This window comes from Melanerpes formicivorus, unplaced genomic scaffold (assembly GCF_026170545.1).
Source record: "Melanerpes formicivorus ecotype bairdi unplaced genomic scaffold, bMelFor1.0.p_v2 SCAF_5, whole genome shotgun sequence".
Taxonomy (NCBI): domain Eukaryota; kingdom Metazoa; phylum Chordata; class Aves; order Piciformes; family Picidae; genus Melanerpes; species Melanerpes formicivorus.
The window spans coordinates 36,989,360-37,008,158 of NW_027142357.1; the positions used below are offsets into that span (position 1 = coordinate 36,989,360).

The 18,799-nt window shown below is 48.3% G+C and overlaps 1 protein-coding gene across 2 annotated transcripts in view; it reads left to right on the top strand.

Moving 5' to 3' along the window:
- The window catches only part of CCDC148 (coiled-coil domain containing 148), a 97,404-nt gene extending 82,198 nt beyond the window's left edge, over nucleotides 1-15,206 (top strand). For both annotated transcript variants that reach the window (XM_068137826.1, XM_068137827.1), the window contains 3 exons: nucleotides 7,329-7,446; nucleotides 12,433-12,573; nucleotides 14,429-15,206. In XM_068137826.1, coding sequence (XP_067993927.1) covers nucleotides 7,329-7,446; nucleotides 12,433-12,573; nucleotides 14,429-14,629 — 460 coding nt within the window. In that variant the 3' untranslated portion in view covers nucleotides 14,630-15,206. The remainder of the gene's footprint in view (nucleotides 1-7,328; nucleotides 7,447-12,432; nucleotides 12,574-14,428) is intronic.
- The last annotated feature ends 3,593 nt before the right edge of the window (nucleotides 15,207-18,799 follow it).

The window sequence follows — 18,799 nt, forward strand, 5'->3', positions numbered from 1 at the left end:
TTCCCTCCCCCCCCCCCCCTTTTTTTTGTTCTTCATTCCTCCTGTTCAGCTGTTGCCCCAGTCACTACACCCAGGTTACATTGGGATTGTGTCCTGGATGCAATGATTTGTAGCTTCAGTTAATCAATATCCACCAAAGTTTTAGACCTTCTGTAAGCTCTGAACTATTGTGGTCATGGTAGGGTATAGAATCAACCAGGTTGGAAAAGACCTCAGAGGTCATGAAGTCCAACCTATTACCTCATATTAGAATAGAATAGAATTAACCAGGTTGGAAAAGACTTTTGAGATCATCAAGTCCAACCTATCACCCAACACCATCTAATCAGCTAAACCATGGCACCAAGAGCCCCATCCAGTCTCTTCCTAAACACCTCCAGTGGTGGTGACTCCACCACCTTGCTGGACAGCACATTCCAATGGGCAATCTCTCTCTCTATGAAGAACTTCGTCCTAACATCCAGCCTAAACCTCCCCTGGCACAGCTTGAGACTGTGTCCTCTTGTTCTGTCATTGCTTGCCTGGGAGAAGAGACCAACCCCCACCTGGCCTCAACCTCCCTTCAGGGAATTGGAGAGAGCAAGAAGGTCTCCCCTGAGCCTCCTCTTCTCCAAGCTAAGCAACCCCAGCTCCCTCAGCCTCTCCTCACAGGGCTGTGCTCCAAACCCCTCCCCAGCTTTGTTGCCCTTCTCTGGACACCTTCCAGCAACTCAACATCTCTCTTAAACTGAGGGGCCCAGAACTGGACACAGGACTCAAGGTGTGGCCTAACCAGTGCTGAGTACAGGGCAGAATGACTTCCCTGCTCCTGCTGGCCACACTGTTCCTGATGCAGGCCAGGATGCCATTGGCCTTCTTGGCCACCTAACACATCATGCCAACTAAACCGTGGCTCCAAGTGCTACATCCAATCCTTTTTTGAGCACCTCCAAGGATGGGGATTCTACCACCTCACTGAGCAGCACATTCCAGTGGCCAATTACTCTTTCTGGGAAGAGCTTCCTCTTCACCTCTAGCCTAAACTTCCCCTGGCGCAGCTTGGGTAGGCAGGGTGAAGCCAGCTCCCTCTGTGATCCCTTAACTGCAGCTGGGGAAGAGGATTTCCTACATCCTCCCTTTGGAAACTCACTTATGGTCAGGTTTGGTTTGTTTTAGAGCACTAAACAGCCTCCAAGATATTTATTATTCTGTTGGAGGGTCTTAAACTGCACCTCTAGTTGTAGCTGCTCTTCACTCATGTGATGTGACTTGGGACTTCAGCCTCTTAACGCTGGAGCCCTGGCCAAGTCCTTGGTGTAGAAGATGGCCTTTAATGACCTGCTGAAGAAACACTGGATTGCACAGAGGAATTCCTCTCACATGGAGGAGCATAAATAATTGCTCTCAAATCACAGCCTTACTGCTTTGCACAGAGGGAGGCACCAAAGTGCCTGGACCAGAAATGCAATTAAATTAGGGTCAGAGTACCAGTGGCACTGAATATTAAGCTTCACCTTAAGCATTGTGGGGGAAACACTGCTTTGATCTTATTTGGTTACAGTACCTTGCTGGCAGCTGCATTTTAAATGTCTGTATCCTTCAATCTGTGCCTTCCCTTAAGCACACCTGCAATGATTTTAGCTCCTGGCAAAAGAAACACGTGGACTTGACTGACTGAATTTTCAGCAGAACTGGTCAGCACACAAAAAAAAACCCACCCCAAAAAACTCACAGCCTTTTCTTTCAGACCTGTGTGCTGCCTCGTGTCATGCAGTTGGGGAATGTGCTTTTCTAAGGCTAATAAAACTGCAGAATAAAATGCAAGGCAAGGGCATAGCTGATTGAGGAAGGGAAATAATCACACCTTTAGGCTGTTATGAACCAGAAGTGGCTAAATGGCTAGCATAATGCTTCCCACAACTGGAACAAGAGAAAACAGTTCAAAGAAAAATGCTTGCTGTGTGTGGAGAAGAAAGGCATTAGGTGATTTCCAATAATAACTCATCTTCAGAGCCATCAGCATCACTAATCAGATCAGGGCAGGGAGATGTTGCTGCTGCAAGTGCCACAAGCATGGTCTAAGGCACTGTGAGATGGAGGTTGTGCTGAGTGCCGGCGCAGGGATTGCAGGGTGCAGAGCTGAGGTCCTGTGCAAGCCAGCAGAGCTCTCAGGTGTTTCACCTGTTCACAGAAACATTCAGGTTGGAAAAGACCCTCAGGATCACCAAGTCCAACCCAGAACCCTACTCTACAAGGGTCACCCCTAAACTGTATCCCCAAGCACCACATCCAAACCACATTTAAACACATCCAGGGTTGGAGACTCAACCACCTCCCTGGGCAGCACATTCCAATGCCTGACCACTCTGTCCCTGAAAAAATGTTTCCTAATGTCCAGTCTAAACCTACCCAGTCATAAGCTGTTCCCTCTTGTTCTGTCACTAATTACCTGGGAGAAGAGACCAGCACCAGCCTCTCTACAACATCCTTTCAGGTAGTTGTAGGGAGCAATGAGGTCTCCCCTTAGCCTCCTCCTTTCCAAACTAACCATCCCCAGCTCCTTCAGTTGCTCTTCATCAGATTTATTCTCCAGGCCCTTCCCAGCTTCCTTGCCCTCCTCTGCCCTGGCTCCAGCACCTCCACATCTCTCTCGTATTGAGTTGCCCAAAACTGGACACAGCACTCGAGGTGTGGCCTCACCAGAGCTGAGTACAGGGGGACAATCCCCTCCCTGCTCCTGCTGCACACAGCATTGCTGATACAAGCCAGGATGCCATTGGCTTTCTCGGCCACCTGGGCACACTTCTGGCTCATATTCTGTTGCTTGTTGATGAGAACCCCCAGATCCCTTTCTGCCAGACAGCTTTCCAGCCACACTGCCCCAAGCCTGTAGCATTGCTTGGGGTTGTTGTGACCCAAGTGCAGGTCCTGGCACTTGGCCTTGCTGAAGCTCATCCCGTTGACTTTGGCCATGGATCCAATCTATCCGAGTCCTTCTGTAGAGCTTCCCTGCCCTCATGAAGATCAACATGCCCACCCAACTTGGTGTCATCTGCAAGCTCACTGCTCACACACTCTGTGTCTTCATCAAGGTCATCAATAAAGATGTTAAACAGAAGTGGTCCCAACACTGAGCCCTGAGGAACAGCACTTGTGTTGCAGCACATAAATTTAGGAGGAGACTGGATGGGGTGCTTGGTGCCATGGTTTAGTTGATTAGATAGTGCTGGATGATAGGTTGGACTTGATGATCTTGAAGGTCTCTTCCAACCTGGTCTGGTCTGGTCTATTCTATTCTATTCTATTCTACCATGACAGATGGCACAGGCAGTAGCACAGCTCTGAGCTGACACACTGTCAGGCTTTTTTGGGAATGGAAAAGATTTCTGGGTTGTGAGCTGACTGCCCTGTGTAGGGCACAGAGTTTCTAATAGGAACCATAAGATACTAAAAAAGGGTCTGCTGTTGCCCTGAGTTGCTCTCAAAAACAGTTTAAAATTAAGCAATGGGGCTTATGAAAAGGGAAAACTGTTTTCACTGTGTCACTGTGCTGCTCTATTCAGGTCTCACTCCATAACTGCAAGATGCTGAGTAGCCAGAGCTATGAGCAGCATTTTGTTAAAAGGATTAAAAGCACCTGGAACTGGTTCTGGAATTTCAAGTGACTCAGTCCAAATTTGCTTTCTACAACTCCTCTGCTTAGTCACTGTCTGACAGTGGAGACATTTAACTGATTGGACATTTCATTTTTTGGCCTGGAAGTTGCTAGGTAGCTGCAGTTTGTGTTGTGTGCATGTCTTGGAACTGTTGTCTGCAGAGCAGCTGTAGCTCTGCTGCCCAGAGCCAGCCCAAACCCCTGTGGGTTTAAGTTTCTGGAAGCTGCCATGGGCCTTGATCAAGTAAAAGATGTCAAGAGCGGGGAGGTCAGCACAAAATGAACCAGCAATGCTGTTTGCACTCAGGAAAAAGGGAGAGAGGCAAGGATGTGCTATGGCTTCTGCTCCAAGCACAGCATCTCCTGTTCCATACCAGTGAGAGGTTGTTGGGGTGGGTGCTCACAGCAATGTTGCTTCCCTCACAGAATCAATAACAGTGGAAAAGACCTCAGAGATCGTCAAGTCCAACCTGTCACCCAACACCTGGTGGCTAACTAAACCATGGCTTCAAGTGTCATGTCCAATCCCCTCTTGAACACCTCCAGGGATGGTGACTCCACCATCTCCCTGGGCAGCACATTCCAATGGCCAACAACTCTTTCTGGGAAGAACTTTCTCCTCACCTCAAGCCTAAACCTCCCCTGGTGCAGCTTGAGACTGTGTCCTCTTGTTCTGGTGCTGGCTGCCTGGGAGAAGAGACCAACCCCCACCTGGCTGCAACCTCCCTTCAGGTAGTTGTAGAGAGCAAGAAGGTCTCCCCTGAGCCTCCTCTTCTCCAGGCTAAACAACCCCAGCTCCCTTAGCTTCTCCTCATAGGGCTTGTGCTGGAGTCCTCTCCCCAGCCTCCTTGCCCTTCATGCCGGTAGGTCTGAGGGTGTCCATAGAGCAGGGGCTGCCTGTGCACCCCAGCACTGCACAGTGCTTTGGCTGCACTTGTCTGTCTAATTAGCAAAGCATCTGCCCCTTCACTTTGTCCTAGGAACCAGTGGCTGCTCTTGCAATGTTCAGATGGGTGTCAAAGACTGCCCATCCCAGCTGCCCTCTGTTTGGTGGTGCTGCATGGATTCGGTCTGTGGTGGGTGGGAATGGGAGCAGAGCTTCTCAGCCACTGAGGGAATGCTTTCTGCTGCTGATCTGACGTTTCCTCACCAGACCACAGCCAACAGGACGAGTTGTCACACAGGGCAGAAGCCCTGCCTGTGCCATAACCCTGTTTTTCAGAGTTCTGCTCGAGCTTCCATAATAAACATCACAGTTCATTATTTCCTATTGAATATTTATGAGACAGTAGCTGAAAGCAGAGTTTTAATGACATTCTGCTTATCACAAGTTACATCAGTGTGTACCCACAATGCTTCCAGAAGGTAGCTTCACTGAAGCTAATCAGCTGCACTCATTTTTCAGCCCGTGGTTTATGAAAGCTGTTATTTACTGGGCTACTGAAATGTCTTAAAATGTCTTAATACTCAGTTTTGTCTCAAAGCTTTTCAATAAGGTGGTTTCCTTTTAAGAAATGGCAGCTCAAACCTCACAAAGTGTAATAGATGGAGAGAGAATTAACAACTTTATTTGGATGTGGATGCTGTGACATGGAACTCAAATAAACACTAGAAGCCAAGTACAGAAAGTATTGGAAGAGTGTTCCAAAGGAGGGACACAGCATGCAGCTGAATGTGCATCTGCCAGGCTCTGCCTCCCCTGAGTGGGGATTTCACAGCTCTGCCTCTGCCCTCAGACAGTGAAACCTAATCTTTGTTAGTATTGGCCTTGCTCTCCCTAGCATCAGCAAGATGATGATCTCCTTGGGATAACACAGCCATGAAAACAGGAACCTTCTGCTCAGGAGCAGTAAATGCTGCCTCAAGATGCCAGGTCCATAGAATCATAGTATCAGTCAGGGTTGGAAGGGACCACAAGGATCATCTAATTCCAACCCCCCTGCCATGGGCAGGGACACCCCACACTAGATCAGCCTGGCCAGAGCCTCGTCCAGCCTGGGCTTAAACACCTCCAGGGATGGGGCCTCAACCACCTCCCTGGACAACCCATTCCAGGGCTTCACCACTCTCATGGGGAAGAACTTCCTCCTCACCTCCATCCTGAATCTCCCCACCTCCAGCTTCATTCCATTCCCCCTAGTCCTATCACTACCTGATACCCTGAGAAGTCCCTCCCCAGCCTTCTTGTAGCCCCCTTCAGATACTGGAAGGCCAAAATGAGGTCACCTTGGAGCCTTCTCTTCTCCAGACTGAACAGCCCCAACTCTTTCAGTCTGTCCTCATAGGAGAGGAGCTCCAGCCCTCTGCTCATCCTCCTGGCCCTTCTCTGGACACTTTCCAGCCCCTCCATATCCCTCTTGTAATAAGGACTCCAGAACTGGATGTGGTTGCTCTGCCCTGCTCTGCCCGGCAGTGACTGTGGCCATCAGTTGTAGTCACACCAATCCAAACTGGGTATGAGATGCTATCAAATGTTCCCATTTGCAATGCTTTACATCCCTGGGTGCGTGCAGACTTCTTCAGCAGAGTATTTGATGCTAGACCTGGACCAGTGCCCCTCAGTTTTCCTGCTTGGTGCTTCACAGAAGACTGAGAGCGATGTGTTTCTTTAGCAGAGGCTTCGAGGAAGTTCTGCCATGCACAGATGTCAGAGAACATTTCTTCTTGGCAGAGAGAAGGGGGGAGGGGGGAAAGAGTCACAGAGCTATATAAAGCATGCTAGAGAAAAATCTGTGTGCTGGAACTGAAATCTGAAAGGTTAGCAGAGTTGTTTGAAACAAACTGTAACAAAGCAACCCCCTCCCCCTAACAAATAAACACAACCATCCAAATCCAACTTCCCCAAACTACAGCACTCTAACAACATGAACTCTTACAAACAACTGAATATGACCAAGCAGTGTGCCCAGGTGGCCAAGAAAGCCAGTGGCATCCTGGCTTGTGTCAGAAATGCTGTGTCCAGCAGGAGCAGGGAGGGGATTGTCCCCCTGTACTCAGCTCTGCTGAGGCCACACCTTGAGTATTCTGTCCACTTTTGGGTACCTCAGTACAAGAGAGATGTGGAGGTGCTGGAGCCAGTGCAGAGGAGGGCAAGGAAGCTGGGAAAGGCCTGGAGAATAAATCTGATGAAGAGCAACTGAAGGAGCTGGGGATGGTTAGTTTGGAGAAGAGGAGGCTGAGGGGAGACCTCCTGGCTCTCTACAGCTACCTGGAAGGACAATGTAGAGAGGCTGGAGCTGATCTCTTCTCCCAGGTAATGAGTGACAGAAAGGGAGAACAGCCTCAAGCTGTGACTGGGTAGGTTGAGACTGGACATTAGGAAACATTTTTTCAGGGTCAGAGTGGTCAGGCATTGGAATGTGCTACCAAGGGAGGTGGTTGAGTCTCCAACCCTGCATGTGTTTAAATGTGGTTTGGATGTGGTGCTTGGGGATATGGTTTAGGGGAGAACCTAGTAGAGTAGGGTTATTGGTTGGACTTGGTGATCCTGAGGGTCTTTTCCAACCTGAATGTTTCTGTGGTTCTGTGAAATGAAAGAGGATGTTTTGTGTCTGTCAGTGTTTTGGTGAGCCACTGTGGGTGGGTCCATACCCATATCATATGGGCATAGAAAACTCACTTTTCAGTTTCCAAACTGAAATACCATAAAATATGTACCATTTGACCTGAGGAGAGTGTGTGTGCTGGTTTGCAGGGTGAAGTTCAGACAGGCATTGCTGGAGAAGAGGCTGCTGGAGAAGAAGGAGCTGGCCCTTCAAGCAGCACGTAAGGAGGAGGAGAAGGAGAAATGCCTCGAGGCGCTCCGACAGCAGGTGGATTTATTTCCTGTCTGTAGGATTTTCGTATACAATAATGATACAAACACACACTGTCATATTATGTGGGTGATAAAAAGAACAATTTTTCAGAAGCAGATGAATGGGAGAAGTTAAAATGCCCTTTTTTGCTCTGATTTCAGCAGTCCTCCTCTCATGTCATAAATCCTCTGCGCTTCGTGACTGACAGCAGGAGGGTTCTGATGTTCAGCTGCACTGCAGAAGCTGTTGATCTCTGGAAAGAGATAATACTTTTTTCCTGTATTGAATGTGATTTCTCTCTTTGATTATTTTACTGTTGTTGTTGGTTGGGTTTTGTGGTTTTGTTTCCTTGTTTGTTTAAATAATCTTAAAGGCCAATGGCATCCTGGCCTGGATCGAGAACAGTGTGGCCAGCAGGAGCAGGGAAGTCATTCTGCCCCTGTGCTCAGCACTGGTTAGGCCACACCTTGAGTCCTGTGTCCAGTTCTGGGCCCCTCAGTTTAGGAAAGATGTTGACTTGCTGGAAGGTGTCCACAGAAGGGTAATAAATCTGGGGAAGGGTTTGGAGTACAGCCCTGTGAGGAGAGGCTGAGGGAGCTGGGGTTGCTTAGCCTGGAGAAGAGGAGGCTCAGGGGAGACCTTCTTGCTCTCTACAACTCCCTGAAGGGAGGTTGTAGCCAGGTGGGGGTTGGCCTCTTCTCCCAGGCAAACCAACACCAGAACAAGAGGACACAGTCTCAAGCTGTGCCACGGGAGGTTTAGGCTGGATGTTAGGAAGAAGTTCATAGATAGAGTGATTGGCCATTGGGATGTGCTGCCCAGGAGGTGGTGGAGTCACCATCACTGGAGGTGTTTAGGAAGAGCCTGGCTGGGGTGCTTGGTGCCATGGGTTAGTTGATTAGATGGTGTTGGGTGATAGGTTGGACTTGATGATCTTGAAGGTCTCTTCCAACCTGGTCTGGTCTGGTCTATCCTATCCTATCCTATCCTATCCTATCCTATCCTATCCTATCCTATCCTATCCTATCCTATCCTATCCTATCCTATCCTATCCTATCCTATCCTATCCTATTCTATTCTACCCTAGTCAAGATTTCTGAGTAATTTAAATTCTTCAATTCAGAAAACTTGCAGAGACTTTGGGTGACTTTTTTTTCTTCATCAAGGGATTTAACTCTGTGAAGCTTATGCAGGTGCTTTAAAAAAATGACTCCCCCAAAAATCCACTCAAGTCAATTTTGTGATAGTAAACACAATGTTGTGTTGTTTTTCTCCCTGCTGATGACTTTTGAAGGAGCAGTTCTACCTTCATTTATATTTTTATGCTCAATCTGCTTGGGGTTTTCCTCCAAAGGTTAAAAGGAAAAAATCCAGAGTGTGCATTTTTTGCACTTCAGGAGCTGCATCCTAAATATGCAGCCAAAGGAAAACAAGGGAGAAGGGAAAAAGTGCTCTTGAAACCCTTTTGATTTGGGCTAATTGAAGCAGCACTAAAGCAGCAGCTCTCTCCCTGGGACTACCCATGGTTAAAGCTGTAATACCTGATGCAGCCTTGACCTCACCTTCAGCACGTCCTTCAGCTTGAGGTTTAACCATCCCAGCACAGGGGGCATGCCAGTGACATTCTTCCCCAGTCCCTGGTGGACTGCTTGTGGCCTTCCAAGTGCTTTCACTCCAGAGTTTGGGTGCACAAAGGTGAGAAGAAAGAAAAAGTATAACAGGGGTCAACTGCTGCAAGCCACCCTCTGTGGGAGAGCTGAGCATGACAGGAATGAATAAAGCAAAGGCATCACTGCTTTGTTACTGCAGTCATTTTTTAAATTCAGGCTCATTTCCAGTCAATAATGCTTTATTTTTAATAATCTGGATCAATTCAATGTTTTGCAGCATTAACTGTTGGTTTAGGCTGTCAGTGCATGCTTAATAATAACTCTGTTAACTCTTTCCTAAGTTACTGGTCAAATTGTGTTGTCCTGTGTCAGTTTTTCCAAGAGACTAGTTGAGGGCCATCATGTCTTGATCTCTTCTGACCCAAATTCCCTTGCTAAAGCAGGAATAAAGCTTCCAGGATGGCCTTTTTACCAGGATGTTCTCACTTCCAGTATCTGAAAGGGGCCTACAGGAAGGCTGGAGAAGAACTTCTCAGGATCTCAGGCAGTGATAGAACTAGGGGGAATGGAATGAAGCTGGAGGTGGGGAGATTCAGGCTGGATGTGAGGAGGAGGTTCTTCACCATGAGAGTGGTGAAGCCCTGGAATGGGTTGTCCAGGGAGGTGGCTGGGGCCCTGTCCCTGGAGGTGTTTAAGCCCAGGCTGGATGAGGCTCTGGGCAGCCTGATCTAGTGTGAGGTGTCCCTGCCCATGGCAGGGGGGTTGGAACTAGATGATCCTTGTGGTCCCTTCCAACCCTGACTGTTACTATGATACTATGATATGATACTAAAGAGTGGGACAGAGTTCCAACTTCTTTACATTTTTCTAACCAGGAACTACAGCTTCATAAGGATAAGTGCAGAGTCCTGCAGCTGGGAAGGAAGAATAAACTGCACCGGTACAGGTTAGGAGGTGATTTGCTAGAGAGCAGGAGAAGGACCTGGGAGTGCTGGTGGACAGCAGCTCCTCCATGGGTCAGCAATGTGTCCTGGTGGCCAAGAGAGCCAATGGGATCCTGGGGTGCATCAAGAGAAAGGTGTCCAGCAGATTGAAGGAGGTTCTCCTCCCCTTCTACTCTGCCCTAGTGAGGCCACACCTAGAATATTGCATCCAGGTTTGGACTCCCTAGTTTAAGAGGGACAGGGATCTGCTGGAGAGCTACCAGGATGATGAAGGGACTGCAGCACTGCCCTGTGAGGAGAGGCTGAGGGGCCTGAGGCTGATGAGTCTGGAGAAGAGAAGACTGAGAAGGGATTTACTGAGAGGGGATTTAATCAATGTTTATCAATATCTGAGGGCTGGGGGTCAATAGGGAGGGGACAGGCTCTGCTCACTTGCACCCTGTGATAGGACAAGGGGCAATGGATATAAACTCCAGCACAGGAGGTTCCACCTCAACATGAGGAAGAACTTCTTCACTGGGAGAGTCACAGAGCATTGGAACAGGCTGCCCAGAGGGACTGTGGAGTCTCCTTCTCTGGAGACTTTCCAGACCCATCTGGATGCATTCCTGAGCAACCTGTGCTAGATTCTATGGTCCTGCTCTGGCAGGGGGGTTGGACTCCATGACCTTCAGAAGTCCTTTCCAACCCCTAACACCCTGTGATAAAATATGCCCCTTGGTTGTATGTGGGGAAAAGAGCAGCCATCCAGTCTGCATATTCTGACAGCTTGTAAATGCAAAGATGACACTGCATTAAACAGATGGGAGAAAAAATTATCCAAACTAACTGTAAATATTTTTTTCTCCTGGTTTTAGCCATTCAGGTGGTGTCCTGAGTTTAGTTATTTTGCTCAGACATCTTTTTGTACTCTCCAAACCAGTGGCAGCCTACAGCTGGATTTTTTAACACAGAGAAAAGGAGCCATGAAGCTTAACAAATGACAATGTAGTGTCTGGGAGAATCTCTGATACTGATCTGGCCACAGGCAATGAAGCAGTTAAAAGAGATGCATCTCAGAAAAACTCCAAAGCATGGTGTTCCTTGCGGCTCAGAGCTCCTGCCCATGGCTCCATAAAGGCTGTGAACTGCTGGTCTGAATACCTCTCTTTCCATCAGCTAAACAAGTCTGGGCTTCCAGGAGCTGTGGATTCTGCTGAAGGACAAGTGTGCTGGTTCCTTCTGGTTTCTGGTTTTGAAGGTCAGAGCTTGTGTCAGTCTCTGCTGGAGAGCCCAGGGTACCTCTCTCAGCATCCTTGCTGAGCCAGGGCCACATGCTGTGGTTGCGCTCCAAAGATCAGAGGTGCACACAGTTGGGGAGGGCTGGGCTCTGGTTGCCTGAAGCTTAATTTCCCACTGGGGATGTGATAAGGCAGCAACCTCACAGAATCACAGAAAGTTAGGGGTTGGAAGGGACCTTCAGAGATCAAGTCCAGCCCCACTGCCAGAGCAGCTAACCTGTCTCCAGAAGAGAAGGACAGCAGCACAGGAACACTGCAGGTCTCACACGAACACATCCAGGCAGGTTCTGAAAGTCTCCTGAGAAGGAGACTCCACAACCTGTCTGGGCAGCCTGCTCCAGGGCTCTGGCACCCTCACCTTGAAGTGTCTTCTTATGTTGAGGTGGAAGCTCCTGTGCTCTAGCTTGTACCTATCGTTCATTGTCCTATCACTGGGCACCACTGAAAAGAGCCTGGCACCTTCATCTTGACACTCACCCCTCAGATCATTCTAGATGTTGATAAAATCCCTTCTCAGCCTTCTCAAGACTAAACAGCCCCAGGTCTCTCACTTTCTCTTCATGGAAACACCACCCAGCTTTCAAGCCCATGCTGTCAAGGACTGACAGTTGGCTGTCTCGACGTGCAGGTTGCTCTCTAATGAGCCTGCCCACATGGCAGCAAGTCCTCCCCTTGGCAGCAGCTCTGGGCACACACACTGCTCTGTGCAGTCCAGCCAGTTCAGTTGTCTCCACTGGGAAACAGAAAAAAGATCTCCCTGATTACTGCTCTCTCTCTGAGTGGTTTTACTCTGGGTTCAAGCTCTAAGCTTCCTGACTCTGATACATGGATACAAGGCGGTTTAAGACAAGTTAAGGAGTTTTTAAAGCAGAGAAATTAGAATTAGAATGAATTAGAATTAGAATTAGAATGAATGAGAATGAGAATGAAAATTAGAATTAGAATTAGAATTAGAATTAGAATTAGAATTAGAATTAGAATTAGAATTAGAATTAGAATCAGAATTAGAATTAGAATCAGAATCAACCAGGTTGGAAGAGACCTTTGAGATCATCGAGTCCAACCAATCATCCAGTGAGCATGCTCTCTTCTTACTGTTGCTGCTAACCTTTTCTCACCTCAGCTCTACACAGAGTAATTGTGATTTCCATGTATCATATCTTGCAGGTTGCTGTTGTTGCAAAATTAGACCCAGCCAGAGTGGTGGCTGACACAGTGGCCTCCAAAGCTCGGATGGGCATTGGAACCAACGAAGAGTTTGATCTTCAGAAGCCACTGTTCAAGTTGCACACATACAGTGAGGAGCAGGTAATGGTCTGTACTCACAGTACAGAGTTTATTGAGTGCACACACCTTGACAGCACTGTGGGAACAGCAATAGAGCCTGAGCAGCAACAGCAGAAAATAGAGCACGTGTGTGCAGTTAAAAACATCAGCAGGAGGAGCTGGCTGTTCTCTCTGACCCAAGGTAGATGCTAGAGGTGCACAAGAGCGGACCACAAGGGTTGTTCAGGTCCAGTGTAGGACTTTTGTGCTCTCCCTGAATGAACAACACAATGTTAAGTGGAATATAATCTCCCACTGGAGAGAGGCTGCTGGGCTCAATGGGCCAGTGGGGAGTTCTGTCTTTGCCAGGCACTTTGACTGCTCTCTGTGCTGTTTTTTAATGCTAAAACTCACCCCTTTTGATGCATTTATTGAAGAGTGCTTCCATTTCACCTGCTCCAGTTAGTGCTGTACTAAGTGTTTGAAGAGAATTAACTCCACATAGAGCTCTCCTGATTGAACAAAAGAGCTGTAACCTGGGAAATTATGCACAGCACAAATCTCTCCCTAAGCTGAAAATTAGTATCCTGGCTGCCTTAACACTATTGCTGGGTTGAAGATCAGTTGGGGTGTGATATGCAAGGGCTACAGGACAAGAAACCAGTGAGGTGTAAATGAAGCTGGAAACCAAAGTACCTACCTCCCTGTTTCCAGGTCACTCAGATGGCTGAGGACACTGCTAGCTCCATTCCAAACTGAATGAAAGCAACATAGGGGAGGAGGATTTTTTGGTGCCTTTACTGTTCCCCATCTGCTCAGTCTATGCATTTGAAATTATTCCCAGTCTGGAATTTGGAAGTTCTATTTGCAGCAAGAGAAGTGCTATGATACAATTCTGTGGCATAAAATCTTCCTTTTAGCACTGAATAAGCTGAAATGTAATGATCTCTATCACTAACTTTGTTCAGCACTTCCCATTTGAAGGCATTCTAAAGCCCCTCAGTTTGGTGAGGGAGAGATGTGGTACCAGAGATGCAGCTTTGGTTTGGCTGTTAGGATTTGCCCAAATCTGAGCAGTGCAGGAGAAGCCTGAGCTTCAAAATGCTCTGAACAGGTGTGTTTGGGATTGATACCTGAATATTCAGACTATCCTGCCTGTTTGCAGATGAGTTCTGGTACTGGTCAGATTGCAGCCCATGATTCCTGCCAGGCACATTCATGTGCTCCACCTAGAGCTGCAGTGGTGATGCTTTGTGGTCCCCACTACCAGAGCTCCCAGCAGCTCTGGACGCTGGGGCCGGTGATGTGAAAGCTGAAGGCAAGATGACAACCTTGCACTTAATCTCCCCTGCTGTGGAAGAAGGATTTGGAAGAGGCTTACAGATTTTATCAAGTACCCTTTTGGCAAACTGTAGAGGTACTTCCCCAGGGCATTATTGTTGGACTGTGAAATGGAAGTGGTGCTGTCATGTGGTCTCAAGGCAGAGCTGGGAGAAAACTCAAACACATCTGAGTCGCTCAGGTTCCACCGCAGCGCACAGGAAGGGGTTAAAAGGCTTGTTGTGTGAGCAGGGCTGTGTGCATGGGCAACTTAGAGAAGTCAGCAGCTCTGCAGGGAGTGGGCTGAGTTAAGAGTCCCTCATTTTCTCATCTCCCCTGTGGGTTTTGCTGAGGAATGACAAGCAGGGCTCTTTGTTCACAGAGCTTGTGATTGTCGATACCCAAAAAGGATAGTACCAAGGTGTGTGCCATGAGGTGAGGCTTGTTCACCGTGCAGTTCTTCTGCTTTTGAAGGCTTTCTGCCTGTCTTTTAAAAGCTTTTAAACACATCCATCCCTGGATAACCTGCAGCCTGTGGTTGGTTTCTGCTGATCATTGCTGTGCTTTGTTTTAACAGATCATTTCTGACCCCAGGCTTCGTGTTGAGCTGGCTCTGCGGGAAGCTGGACTTCATAAAACACTTTATGCAAAAGAGATCTTACCAAAAATCCCTTCGCTGAAGCTCCCCAGAAGAGACATGAGATCCACAGCTTTTCAGATGCAGGGCACCTCTGTGCCAGGAGCAGCTTCAGGGGGCACTGTCTGGCCTGGGCTGTGAACACCTGAAATGAATTTCCCTTGGGTTACTTGGTGTGTGCCGCTGCTGGGAAGCCCCTGTGCCTTTCTTCTCACCCAGACAGAGGCTCTGCAAGGTGTGATGGGTGCACTGTGGGTTCCCCTGTCCCTTCCTGCTGGCAGCCAGGGCAGCTGGAGGTGACAGAGTCCTCCAGGCAGCCCAGGTCATTGGCATCTGGGGCATCTGGGGCATCTGGGGCAGGAGCTCTGTGGGCAGCTGGGAGCACAAACCCAAACTGGCTTTGCAGGACACTCTGGGTTGTGTTACAACACAGGAACACATGCCACAGCTTCCATTCCGGGTTTCTCAAGGGTTTGATCCTGTTAATTACAAGATCTTCATTATCAGAAATGATTCTGCTATTCCTTGATTGTTATCAGAAGAAACTTTGCCTCTGACTATATTTAGAAACCAATTTACTGTGTCATATTTGCTGCAAACCAGTCGTGCAGTTTCATGCTGCAGAGCAGTCTCCAGTATCAAGCATAAATTAGGAATGACATTTCTGGTCTAGGATCTTTGCTCTGGAGCTCAAACTGCTGAAAGAGATTCTATTAAATGGAAGGAAATTGATATCTTTTCATCTTGTGAGTGATGATGTTTTCAAGCCTGACATAAGATGAGTGCAGAATGCATATAAACAAGTTCCAACTGGCAACCCTTTAACCAAGGGTTTCAAAGGATGATGAGTATCAGGAATGTCTCAACATCCAGAGCTGGGTATCCAGGTAATTACAGGAAGTTCATTAATCATAGAATGACTTAGGTTAGCATGGATCTTAGAGATCATCTACTCCAACCTCCCCACCGTGGGCCAGGATGCATCTCAGTTTTGGCTACTCAAGGCCTCACCCAACCTGGCCTTGAATGCCTCCCTGGGCAGCCTGTTCCAGAGTCTCACCACCCTTGTACTGAATAACTTCTTAATGTCATGTTAGAATCTCATGGAGGTGTCAACTGATTACATATGGGAGCAACCTCATCCCAGCTACATTACTTTAATGAGGGAGAAATCATAGAATCATAGAATCAATAAGGCTGGAAAAGACCTCAGAGGTCATCAAGTCCAAGCTGTCACCCAACACCTCATGACTAACTAAACCATGGCTTCAAGTGCCACGTCCAATCCCTTTTTGAACACCTCCAGGGATGGTGACTCCACCACCTCCCTGGGCAGCACATTCCAATGGCTAACAACTCTCACTGTGAAGAACTTCTTCCTAACATCCAGCCTAAACCTCCCCTGGTGCAGCTTGAGACTGTGTCCTCTTGTTCTGGTTGCCTGGGAGAAGAGACCAACCCCCACCTGGCTACAACCTCCCTTCAGGTAGCTGTAGAGAGCAATAAGGTCTCCCCTGAGCCTCCTCTTCTCCAGGCTAAGCAACCCCAGCTCCCTCAGCCTCTCCTCACAGAGCTGTGCTCCAGACCCCTCCCCAGCCTCGTTGCCCTTCTCTGGACACACTCAAGTGTCTCAATATCCTTCTTTAATTGCTGCAGGCTGGCCCATTTGGGGTTCAGGCTGTCTCATTTGGGGGCAGGATGCCCCATTTGGGGTAGCTCAGTATTTTCAAACACACATGGCCAGCTTCACAACTTGCTGGGGGTTCCCTCAGGAAAGCCTCTTATCGCTGTCCTCTGCTGGAGGCAGGTTGGCTGCTAGACAACTGTCCAGAAATGGAAGAGCCAAACTTCAGGCAGTAGCTTTTCCTTTTCCTTACCTTTAAGAGCAGATCTACAGGATCATTTCAGTGCTGCAGAGTCTTTTCAGGTTGTGGTTGTCATCTTTGATAAATACCAAGGCATTTATGAAGAAATAGTTTGTGCCAACTCACATGCCTGCAGGCTTACATGGACATTTAGGTGTATTTATAGAACAAGGGAAACATGAAGTGGTGCCAGTTGCAGAGAGGGCTTTGCAGCAAGGGTCAAGCTTTTGCAGCAAGGGTCAACATCTTGAAAGGTGCTCACCAAGAACATGCTTTCTGAGCTCAGTCAACCACTGACTCATCTGAAATCCCTGAAGATAGTTGGACTTGGAAAACATCACAGGCTCATAGGATGTTAGGGGTTGGAAGGGACCTCCAGAGATCATCGAGTGATAGAATCATAGAATCACAGCATCAATAAGGTTGGAAAAGACCTCAAAGATCATCAAGTCTAACCTTTCACCCAACACCTCATGACTAACTAAACCATGGCACCAAGCACCACGTCCAATCCCTTCTTGAACACCTCCAGGGATGGTGACTCCACCACCTCCCTGGGCAGCACATTCCAATGGCTAACAACTCTCTCTGGGAAGAACTTTCTCCTCATCTCCAACCCCCCTGCCTGAGCAGGACCATCGAATCTAGCACAGCTCACACAGGAACACATCCAGATGGGTCTGGAAAGTCACCAGAGAAGGAGAATCCACAACCCCTCTGGGGAGCCTGTTCCTGTGCTCTGGGACCCTCAAGCGAAGAAGTTCCTCCTCATATTGAGGTGGAACCTCCTGTGCTGGAGTTTATATCCATTACCCCTTGTCCTACTACTGGGTGCAACTGAACAGCAGAAAAGCTATTTATTGACATAATCATTAAGCTGAAAGGAAAGCAAAAAAGCCAGGAGTGTCTTCATGAGACAGTGTTCCAGGAAACAGAGTTCACTTTGAGGGACCAGGACTGTTTCTGTAGCCATGGCAGAGCAAACCTCCCCCACCAAACCAGGCCAAATGTTCCAGTATCACATTTCTTTTCCTGGAGTGGTCTTAAGTTATATCTTCACAAAGGGACTTCAGGTACATTGCTATTTGATGTTCTTAAATGGGATTTGGACTTGGCAGAACTGAGTTTGCATGGCAGGTTAGGTTGTGTGTTCAGTGACTGGAGAGTTTTGTGCCTGTTCTGGGGTGACACTGCCTCCTCTCATGGGATTCCTTTACATTAGATTAGTATTTGAGCCAAAAACCTGCAGTCCTGGGAGGGAAATTAGAGGCCAATCTCCTCTTCTTGTAAAACTTTTGCTTTTCACAGGCTCATGGGATGTTAGGGGTTGGAAGGGACCTCCAGAGATCATTAAGTGGAGCACCTCTCCTATGAGAGGACTGAAGGAGTTGGGGCTGTTCAGTCTGGAGAAGAGAAGGCTCCGAGGTGACCTCATTGTGGCCTTCCAGTATCTGAAGGGGGCTACAGGAAGGCTGGGGAGGGACTTCCAGGACATTAGGTAGTGATAGGACTAGGGGGAATGGAATGAAGCTGGAGGTGGGGAGATTCAGGCTGGATATGAGGAGGAAGTTCTTCCCCATGAGAGTGGTGAAGCCCTGGAATGGGTTGTCCAGGGAGGTGGTTGAGGCCCCGTCCCTGGAGGTGTTTAAGCCCAGGCTGGATGAGGCTCTGGCCAGCCTGATCTAGTGTGGGGTGTCCCTGCCCATGGCAGGGGGGTTGGAACTAGATGATCCTTGTGGTCCCTTCCAACCCTGACTGATACTGTGATACTACTAAGTCCAACCAGAGCAGGACCATAGAATCTAGTGCAAGTTGCCAGATTTGTGGCACAAACTGAATGTATCCCAGATCAGAGTGCTGTAAGTTGTTGGAGTAGCCCAGGGGGGACATGGAAGTGGAGTCCTAGTGGTGGGGAGCACCCTGGGCAGCCTCATTCCACTGCCAGTCCCATGGCCCAGAAAGGGACCTCTGCACATGGCGGGAGGGAGCATGACAATGTGCAGCAGGGTGACAAGAAGGACACCAAGAGAAGCCCACTCTTCTGAAAGGCAGACTAGGCTGTACCTGTCTGTGGAAGGACCTCTGGGTTCAGAGGGGCTCTGAGGCTGCTAATTTAGCAGACCTTAGGATGCTGGCTAGAGGAGTACCTCAGGGATGGCCCCTTGGGGCTGTCTGTAAGGATCCTTAGACTGAGGGGTTTGTGCTCACTATGGCTCAGATCTTCAGATCCTCTCCCAGTTCTTTCTGATATGTTAAAATTTGGTTTGCCAGAACACTTAGATCCTGTAAGTTATTGTTCCAAAGGTGTGAAAATTCATTTGGGAGCAAACATAATTAGTGAACCTTAAGAACTGGAAGGGATATCAGTGGGAAAATCTTCAGGTTGTAGGTGACTCTCCACTAAACCCTGGTGCAGTTCAGTTTCTTACAGCTTGTGGAGTCACTC